This window comes from Notamacropus eugenii, chromosome 1 (genome assembly GCF_028372415.1).
Source record: "Notamacropus eugenii isolate mMacEug1 chromosome 1, mMacEug1.pri_v2, whole genome shotgun sequence".
Taxonomy (NCBI): domain Eukaryota; kingdom Metazoa; phylum Chordata; class Mammalia; order Diprotodontia; family Macropodidae; genus Notamacropus; species Notamacropus eugenii.
In genome coordinates, this window is record NC_092872.1 from 247,748,912 (window position 1) to 247,759,900 (window position 10,989).

At 36.1% G+C, this 10,989-nt stretch overlaps 1 protein-coding gene and 1 pseudogene across 1 annotated transcript; both read right to left on the minus strand.

Annotated features, from left to right (window-relative positions):
• Nucleotides 1–10,288, minus strand: part of LOC140524983 (riboflavin kinase-like) — a 44,871-nt pseudogene extending 34,583 nt beyond the window's left edge.
• LOC140524978 (olfactory receptor 13A1-like) lies at nt 328–1,257 on the minus strand. The gene has a single exon (XM_072639909.1). It carries the CDS (start codon nt 1,255–1,257, stop codon nt 328–330), a length of 930 nt encoding a protein of 309 aa, XP_072496010.1.
• Nucleotides 10,289–10,989: the final 701 nt, after the last annotated feature.

Here is a 10,989-nt window from a genome sequence, read left to right on the forward strand (position 1 = left end):
CTTTTTGTATCCTCAGCACTTAGTGAAATGGGCAGTACATAGTGAGTACTTAAATATTTATTGAATTGAAGTTGACATTGAACCACTCATTAATAATTTAAATGATATCAATCAAACAAGTTCTGTAAGATTCGAAGACCTTGAACTCTATCAATTCTGCCATCTAGCTGCTCCATCCAAGTATAGCATCCTAAATAATTACTGGGACAAGATAACTCTTGGACAAAAGAAGTTAAAACAACCTTATATTTTCCCTTATATTCAGACAGTCAAAATTCCACTACAAAAATAATATTCCAAGTGACATATCTTTGCCAGTTCAATTGTTTAATGAATAAATGGAAATATTTTCTTGAGAGCAGTTTTAAAATCCTTATTCCTCAGAGTATATATAAGAGGGTTTAAGGTGGGGCCAACTGTGGTATACAAGAGAGCTACCACTTTGCCATTATCCATTGAAGAGCCAGAGCCTGGAAAAACATAAGTATATATAACTGTGGTATAATACATGCTTACAACCATGAGGTGGGAAGAACAGGTAGAGAAGGCTTTCTTCTTCCCCTCTGTGGTGCGGATCTTTAAGATGTTGGAGATGATAAAGCTATAGGATAGCACAGTGAGCACAAAATTTATCACCCCCAAGGACACATCTGCAATGACTATCATGATGTTGTTCACATATGTGGAGCTGCAGGAGAGCAGCAACAAAGAAGGGATTTCACACAGAAAATGTTTAATTTCATTAGGACCACAAAAGGTTAACCGCAACATTAGACAAGTATGTAATAATGAGCCAAGAGCACCAATGGCCCACACACTGCTCACTAAAACCACGCAAATCATTCTGCTCATCACAGTACTATAATGTAGCGGATGACAGATGGCCACGTATCTGTCATAAGCCATGGCCGTGAAGAGAAGAAGTTCAGTCCCCAATAAACAAGTGAGGAAATACAGCTGGGTCATGCAGCCATCATAGGAAATGGATTTCTTCTCCACAAAAAGGTTCTCCAGCAATTTGGGCAGAACTGTGGTTGTGCAGCCAATATCTAAAATGGCCAAGTTAGCAAGAAAAAAATACATGGGAGTATGGAGACCTGAGTCCAGACTGATGGCCATGACAATGAGAATATTGCCCATGAGGGCTGTAAGATAAAAAAAAAGGAAGATGCTAAACAAGAATATCTGGAGTTGAGGTGCCTCTGAGAAACCTTGTAGAACAAATTCTGTCACCAGTGTTTGATTATTCAATGCCATTCAACAAGATGAGGTCTTTGTATCACTCCAAGGAAGTTTTACGCAGCATGGGCTCCTTCATGGAATATGTGGACAAATCAGCTGAGCCTTAGCAAAGAAAAAAATACATAGGATTACATTGTAGTTCAAAATATATTTCAACTCTAGACAAAATGTCCGTTATCAGAGAATCCTATATTGTAAATGCCCCCAGCATGTGGCATAAAGTAGACAATTAATGTGTATTGATCAGCTGACCAAGAATGACATAATAAAAATAACAATGGCATTCGTTGAAAACTAGATGATAGAAAATTTAATCCATTCACCACTTCCCTTTATTCACAACATCCCTTCCTAAAAATAGTCATTTCTTTTTTTCCATCCTTATTACTTTCTTCTGTTTCATAGTGCACTTTTTTCATTATTTTTTAGCTTTGCCTCTTTTTCCTATATGAAGGCAGGGATTGTATCTTCTTCACCTAATACAGACCTTATTACCTATTGTGAAAGTATATTTCCCTTTTTAATAAACCTACAAATGATAAAATATAGTATTTTTTATGTTGTAAAAGCCCTTTCTAGGCTTTCCTCCAATCCTAGGAAAGATGGGTAATAGATTGGGGACAAAAACTGAGGGCTGAACAAAAGAGACCTCTTGTCTTCTTTTGGTTCTTGCCCTCCCTATACTTTAAAAGGATTGGTCTATGACCTACCCAAGAGAAGTACCCTCTATTTCATTCAAAGAAAAACTCTTTTTATTATCCAGGGTATATTCTCAATATTGATCTCTGAGACAAGTCTCTTTGACTCCTTGAAGTGAATGTTAAAGGGAGGAATGGGATGATGACTTTCCCTAACTATTTGGAATGTTATCCCAAAACTGTATTTTGTGCATATTGTGATTTTCTTTCTTCAACATTGCTATAAATGTTACCTCAAACAGTCTTTGGATAGAGGAATGTAGGAGGGAATAGGGGAACTACACAAGTTTAAACATCTGTCTCTCTAAGCTAAAAATGGCTTAAATATTGAACCATGCTAAATTAAATAAAAATTGTTACTGGTAGATTTAGGCCTTGAATGTAGAGCACACTATAAACACTTTTTTGGCATTAAAATATTAAGGATATGTGAAGAAGTGGATAAATTTCTCTTCTTAGAGTCAGGAAGCCTTCCTTTCTAATAATTCCTCAGACAGTTATAAATTGAGTTACTCTTGGACTTTTTTAATTTTAATTTCTGAAAACAATGTTTAATTTTAATCAAACTACTCCCCTACAAGTAACTTTTTTTGTACTACATTAAATTGTCAATGTTTTATAACTAATACTTAGTTAAGTCCAAACATCAAGAACAATAAACAATCAAATCAAAAAGTAATGGTTGACACCTAAAAAAATGTGAATCAACAGTAAAGCAAAATACAAAAAACTTTCAGAGGTCATAAATGTTAGAACAGCAAGATAAGTGACTCAAGTACACTGTTGTTTTAAAGCTATTCAAACAATAAGCATGAGTGCATGTTGTACTTTATAACTGTTCGCTTTGAATCTTTACTTTGTAAAACCACTAACATTTTATCACTAGACAATAAATCATGGGGTTGTTAATTAAATGACACTTAAATATTAAAATAAGGAAAATAAAACCAACAATCCCATGAACTGCTTTGTTTTGTCAAAACAAGTCCTTTACAAAGTAATCTAAAACACTTAATAGAAATCAGTTATCCACTCATCATCCATTAGTTTTTACATTGTTTAAAAAAAACAGTAGTTTTCCTCAAAGGATATCATTATTTATAGGCCGGAACTTTTGTTTTTCTTTTAACATTCTTAGAATGTCTGCTCCTGAACATTTTCATCTTTTAGGCACTACACAACAGTTCACTTTAAAACAAATTAACAGAAATGATTTAGGGATGGCTAAGATCTCTTCTAAATTCTCTCTTTTATTTTGTTTTATAAAGTAGAGTAATCTGTTATTTAAGAGCGTAAAGCAAATTACATCTGAGTACATTTTCCTAAAACCCCAATGTTTGTAATAGCACTTCCAAAAAAAAAAAAAAACTTGTCAAAAATTCTTAGTACTTAGTAAGAATGGCATTAACACTGTAATTACACAACGACAGCAGAGTTTACACATGCTTAGCATGCATAATATACATTTAAACTAAGTTACATAGCTAGAAATATATTTTCTAATTTAATTTGTCCTTAAATATTTTCCTTCTGGGAAACATTAGCTATACTTTGGCTTTTTCTATCCAACTGCTTAATTCTGAGTGGCCTTCCCTCCCCACCCCTTAATGAGTTACTTTAAAAAGTTACTTGTAGGGGAGTAGTTTCATTAAAATTAAACACTGTTTTCAGAAATTAAAATTTAAAAAATCCAAGAGTAACTCAATATATAACTGTCCGAGGAAGTATTAGAAATGAAATGCAATATTTAAAGTTTTGTTTTTCTGAAGTGAAATCCAATAATCTTTCCATATCTATTTTTGTTCAGAATTAATGATAGTGCAGGAAAAGGTCTCGATATGACACTATGTATAAAGTTAAAAAATGGAAAAAATACTATGAGTGGAAAGAAATTAAAGTTGAAGGAGTAAAAAGAGGTTCAAATAATTTTGAGTACAAGTAGTTCCATTTATAATAAATGAACAGAAAGCATATGGAAAATTGAGAATTATAATTCTGAACTATTTTTAAAAATCCAAAAACCTTTACATTTCAGGGCATGAAAACGAATATAAAATGGAAAACAGTGCATATGATATGAACCCAATAAAAAATTTCTTTTTGACAAATAGTCCCAAATAAAATGAAGTTTCACAAAATCTCATCTTTAACAAACAAAATATATTGCACTACACATATCAAGTCATTTCTACCTACCATTTCTTCCTTTCAGGGTATTAGACTGCCAAAGCTTCACATAATGCACATTTGATTTCTCTGTGGCATCTAGGTCTACTAGCTAGTTGGAAGTCAGAAGTGTTATAGAGAATCTGTAACTACTAGAATGATCTCTGTTCTCATCTGTAGCAAATGACTTAGAGCTAAGCCAGTCAAGTTTTTACTTATATACATGTATTTCCATCATAAAAACTTAAGATCCTACTATGCTTTTACTGTAGTGTGTTTCATGAAGCTTCTCTATTATTCACCAATTTTAAATAATCTTGATTTTTAAATGAACCTTTTTGGTATTATTGCATGATGGGTTTAATGTAACAGTAAATCTAAACATAAAATGGTATGTGGCATAAAGTAGACAATAAATTCATATTGATCTCCAGCTGTACCCATAGAAATTATTGGGGTCCAAGCACATGCACCCAAGCACTCCATCATTCCCCCCTTAAACATATGGGACCAAAAATCTTTTGGGGTAAGGGATGAAGGTCTCAGCTTCTGAAACTGCTTCATGGTGAGAGAGGACAAGAGCTGTCCCTGCCTTGTAGGGTTTGGTCATTCGGGAGTTGGGTTTGTAGTTACTGTGATGCCAGGTCTAGGGGTGAGGAGTCATGGTCTTGAATAGAGAGGATGATAGGATGACAGCCTGAGCTGTCATCTGCAAGTAGAGGGTACTGAATCTAGAAGACACAAATCTGGCAAAGATATTAAACAAACAAGGATCAAAAAGGAGTAGAAGAAAATGACTAGAACTGGGGTCAGTATGAGAATACTGTCAAACTTTCTCAAACCTTTCATCATACTTAGTAACTATCCAGGGACAGGAGGAGCTTGGATGACCCCTTCTTGTGCCAAACCTTCTCATCTGCTTTCCATATTTTTGGTCATCTTTATTTTTTCCCAAATTTTTTGAACCCATTACTCAGACTGCTTTACTTTCCATTATGTTTCTACCACAGACAAGATAGCTCACAAGTTATTAGCATATATCACTAGCATGGCTGTACTGCCTTAAACATAAGAGGTTTGTGACTTGATCCTCACTTTCACAAGTTTGTTTACCCTTCTCTAATTATATTCCCTCTGGAAGAGAAACTTTAGAAGTTAAGGATTTTTTATATATGATAAGTTCAAAAACTAACTTTAATTCTTGCTTAGGCCATGGAATGACTGCAAATTCAGATCAAAATAACAAGAGCTCTTCTGCTTTATAGCCCATTACATTAATTTAGTAGCACATTATCTTCAAAATGAAAATTTAGTAGGCCTTACAAGAGAGATTACAAAAGCATTTCTTCTAAAATTATTTCCTTTTCTTTTAAAACAGTTTAAAATTTATCCTGATGTTAAGAAAGTCACTAAACTTTTATAAAGAAAATTAGTTGAAAACTTTTGAAATGATAGCTCTCTTTTCATTAAACCTTAGTTGGTGTAAAAATGTCCTTAAGTAACACGAATTCCAACATAATTATTACAAACTAAATCTTAGTTATTGCAGAATTCCTTGATACCACAAAATGATCAAAAAGGTATTGTAATAGAATCTCACATTGGTCACAGTAAGAGATTGATCGCAGAAAATCACTACTGCTTTTAAAAATCCTTTTAAACAATGGGAATGTCTTAAGGTGCATCTCAAGTAGTTTATGTGAATTTCTGCATATATTCTAATTTTAGATAAAAGTAATATTTTATTTCCCAGTAAGATTACACAAAAGGTCTCACACATTTACTAACTACTTTCTCTGATCATAGAAATTTACTACAGAAGGAAAAAAGCAAGGACATGTGATATATCAAATATGACAGGATAAAACATCCTTGATTCTGTTTGAATTCAGATAAGAGTGAAATTCTTCAATCACAAAGTATGTGTTTCATAGCCAGACTCAGGAATAGTCAGGTGGGAAGCATTCTTTTTGAAAGGAATATAATGGGAAAACTGAGCCAGGAGGATGCCATCCTAGATTGAGGCTAGAATTGTCCCCTTGCCCTTTCCTTTCCAGATACTAACTTCAACCCATTAACAGTACAAGATCGCATTCCCTCTGAGTACCTTGGGGCATTTCTCTCAGATACTGATTTAATTCAGACAGCAGTACCCAAATTCAAACTCAGTAATAGTTATGGTCCCAAATGCCTTTTACCTTAAACAACAAGTCTCACTAATCACAGCTTAGAGCCGGATACAGTTACTTTTATTCTCATGAAGTTGCAGTAGGCAAAAAAGATTTGCCAGATCTCACATATATAAAGGATTCCATTTAAAATCTTTCCTTCTTGAATTTAAAACTTGTACTGGTGTAAAAAGCCAATTGCTAGAAATCCTTTCTATCTATTACAACTTCTGAGCAAATCATATTCATTGTTTAGGAACTATATAACCCAAACTAGTTCCTGTTTTGGTTTCCCGGGGCCTTAGCAGTTTTACCAAATAAGGAGAACTGGCATGGACCCCGGGGGGGGAGAGCCACTGATGCTAGTGCCCCTGTCTGTCAACATACAGGAGGACTGCTCTGAATGGGCAGAACCAATCCTAATAAAGTTTTCACCCAATTCCCTCCTTTCCATACACAATAATCAATTAACAATTTTAGGTTTCAGTATTAAAACAGTAACCTCAAATAACTTAAAACAGAAACCTCAAATAACTTAGTTAGCAACCTTACAACTTTCATAAATGATATCCAAATTGCTTTAGCTGTAACCTCTTCAACAGGCAAAAGTGAAAAGACCTGGTTTTCTAAATGGCAGTTATAAAACATTATAAGACAGAGTTAACAAGGCTGATAAAATAACATAACTGGTTTTACATATTTTTCCAACATCTTTTAGTTTCAACAAAATTCAGATTAAAAATTTCTTTGTCTAACACCATTTCCAGATCAGAGTGGTCATTCAATGTTTACAATATAAGAGAATTTTATTACAATTTGGAAACACAATAGCAATACAAACAGTAAACTTAGATGACATTAATTGCATTTCCAAACCACCACACGTAAAAATTTTTAATAGAAGATTGGGCTTACCAAATGTAGAGGCTGGTTGGCTTGTGATCTAGTACTGGCCCTTCCCCTACTGTCCCCACAGTTGCAGAATCTGTTTTTTTGGTTTTGAGATTTGGGAAGGGGGAAGAAAGGGGATCTAAGGACCAGGGAGTACTGGGAGATTGTGGAGTCCATCATCCGAATTAAATGTCCAGGGGTCATTGAAGAGGCAGATTTTGTGGATGAGAAGGATAATTGAAGAATGAATGAGCTTCCTGATAGGGATTGCTCAGCTTCAGGGAACTTGGAGCAAAGTTCCAAGCTTCTGTGGTACAGGAGCAAGAACTGAGGGGTTTGAGAAGAGAGGTTCCTCTGCTTGCCTAGAGGGGTGGGCTTCAGGTAGCCCAGGGACTCAGGGCTGTCATCAGTGGGGTCCAGATATAGCTACTTTGCCTCCCCCCTTTCTTTTGCCAGGTTGTGAAGGGTAACTCTAATTTCCTAGGATTCTGTAGCACTCTCTTACCTTGATCTGATATGGGATGAGAGGAGTTAACAGAATCTGCTAAAATGTTTTTAGCTGTTCTAACTATTTACTGCAGCCCTAGGTTGGTTGTCAAAGTCAGAACTACAAGGTGAAAGATCTTAATGGTTCTAACTTTTACTCAAGTAAACTTCACTTCTCTGTTCATTCCTTAAAAATTTCTTTGAAAGAGAACACTATGAATCTGTCAGTAGAAGTGAGGAGACTCTGGAAAAAGATCCAGTGGCACCTAGTCCCCTCCTCTCTACTGGAGAGCTCAAATCTTTGTCTCTGAAGTGTCCCTTTTTCAGATCTATGAATGTTCCCAATTTGTCTTAGTGCCAAATAGTATAATAAATTCTGACCTATCTTAAAAATCAAATTGGGAGTGACATGTTTTGCTTAAAATATGACCAGATTGCATTTACCTTTTGGTTGTATCCCATTACACAAAAACTTCTCTTTTAAGTGAGGCATAAAATAATTAAGTGCTAGTCAGTCTACCTCTCTGATATGAGGGGAAAAGTTTCCCCGATTTCTTTCTTGTCTTTTTTTTCCTACATCCAAAACCTGGCCAGGCTTAGAAGGTAGAAAGAGAGAGAGAATTTTATCAACAACTTTCCATAAATTTCCAAACTTTTTATGCTTTCCTTAAACTTTCTACCCATGTAGAAAGTTTATCCTTCCTACATGCTCATTCCTTCTGCTGGGCTTTGATTAAAGCTCCTTTAAAACTCCACGTACCTTATTTCTTTCTTTTTCTGAAGTGACACTGCCTTTAGCAATCATATAAACTGAATAGTATGATATTTGTTTCTCTCTTTCTCTCTCCTGTCCATCTGCTACTCTGATGCTGCTGTAAGAGAGGGAGAGGGAAATTGATAACTGTATTCCCAAGTCCAGCTGAAGCAAGTCATTTACACAGACACAGAACATATACAGACAGAACATATACAAACAATGAAAAGAAGAATCCAAAAACCCAGAGAGGATTGTCAGAAATCCTCTGCACAAATCAAACCCCTTTTCTTGGCTCTCCAGTTCATAATGGAGGCCAGGTAACAAGTTCTTTATGATCTTGGGAACCAAGTTCCCTAGGGGTGAATGGGGAGGTGGAGGTGGCCCATCCTTTTGCCTGTAAGCCTTAGAGATGAGCATAGAAGAGAAGGGTACCAACAGAGAGCCCATAGTTTACACTCTTGCCTCAAGGCTTCCCAAGAGGGAATCAACCTACACAGATCCCCACAAGGCATCCCTTGTCTTGGGAGAATTGTGCCAGAGCCTGTTGAGGCTCCACCCAAACCCCAGTAAGTCTTCCTAAGTATTTATGGAGTGAACCTCAACTATAGGGATAGGACAGAGAGACAGCTTGGGAAGCTTAAGGGAAAGGGGAAGAGAGGGGTAGCTTACCTTGACTTGAAGAATGCCTGAGACCTCAGACTATGTCCCACGTTGGGCACCAAACATATGATGAGGGCTGGAAGGAGGGGTATAAGAACTCCAAGAAAGTAGCTCCCTGCATGGGTTGTCTAGAGAAGAATTCATGGACTCAAGCTTTGCTGAAGTCAAGGTAAAAATTTATTATACTTTTCAGTGAGCAAGAGTTTAGGGAACTTGCAAACTTAGAAAGGTACAGGTAAAGTTTATATAGGATATTCTATAGTTAAACATGTGCCAAATATGTTAACTAGATATTTTGGGGTAGGATTAGGGAGTGGTTAAGGAGAGGTCAGTTCTTAAAGGAACATGCACATGTAGTATCTACCGCACAAGTATTTTACCCAGAGTTCATCAGGAAATAGCCCAGGAAGGGCTACATGGGGGTGTGGTTTGAGGCCTGAATCACCACTAAGTCAACTAGCAGTCAGGACTGACTAAGGAATAACCAAGCTGCTCTCATCAATGTCTTATTAGACAAGAAAAATGTAAGGGAGTATAAGTATGTCTAAGTCTAGGATACATAGATTGCTCAGAGAGTAGTAAATGTTATGACCCAGTGCACAGTACATTCAGCCAGTACACAGCTGGTTCAGACCAATAAATTCTATAGCTGTAGCTGGTTGCTATAGAAGGAAGGGAGATAACAGTTGTTACTGAGATAGGCTGTGTCCTTAGGCTGGGGAGAAACTGCCTGGGAGAGTGTTTAGAGGGTAGGAAGAAATGTGATTTCTAAAGAGAAATGTGGTTGTAGAATTGGGGTCCAAGCACATGTACTCAAGCACCCCATCAAATTCAGTTATCTTTTAGTTTCTTCAGTATCATCTTGAATACCTGAAATAAAGTCATCAATTGAACTAAAGCTTTTCTTTGGTTTAATGTAGCCACTAATGACTATACTAAGGATTTCTCCATGGAAGACCTCTGAAGGTACATATAATGTGAGTTTCCACTGATTTTTTAGTATTCTTGTAATATGGCTTGCATCCTATGCTTAAAATCATCTTATGAATATCTCCATCTCTAACAGAGGCCCAATCATAGTAAATTTCAGGGGATAAATCTCATAGAAGATTATCTAATACTTGGTCAGGAAAGTTAACTGTGAGTATGCCAAACTGTTTGGAGCCATGTGCAAAGCATCAAACCCCTTTACCCTGGCAGAAATATGGCAGGTGCCTCATCCTGCCACTAAGTCTGAGCTCCAAGAAAAGCCAAAGCTAAGATTTCTGGGAGGTGCTGTCAAATTCAGGGCAACAGTTAGCTCCACCCCCACTAATCCTTCCCAATCCTCCCAACCCCGTCAGGCAGGTGTTTGGGGAGAGTATTCCAAAGGGTGACCAGGTGCCCATTTAAGGTTAGAGACTCATGGCCAACTGGCCTACCTGAATGCTGCAGAAAGACATGCAATAGAACTTCTGCAGGCCACTGACCCAAGAGAAGCTGCATTAGCTCAAAAAAGGTGACTGGAGTGGTAGACTTTTCTACTACAAGTTCTTTATGCTAATAATAATTCCAGAACCTTTTCATATTTACATATATATTTTCATGTAAATTTGTATGTATTCAATATTTCCTTTTATAAAATTGATGTACTACTACTAGTACCCTTGCTTCTCAAGATCCTTGTGAGAGTAAGTGCTTATAAACCCTAAAATACTCTGTAATGTAAATTATTGTTATTTAACATTCATTTGATTTTTTTTACTTTTACTTTTAATATCTTCTACATTTTCAGATTCCTTTAAGCAATATCAAGTTTATAATCACACTAGGAATGTCTCCATATATGCCCTTTAAATCCTAAACAAGACATAATTTCTATTCCTAGTTATTACCAATATCAGTTCATATGATCAAAGCATGATTCTCCAACTACATTGAA

Excerpts from the sequence above, each read along its gene's own strand:
- LOC140524978 (XM_072639909.1), bottom strand. The coding sequence starts at position 1,257 with ATGGCATTGAATAATCAAACACTGGTGACAGAATTTGTTCTACAAGGT.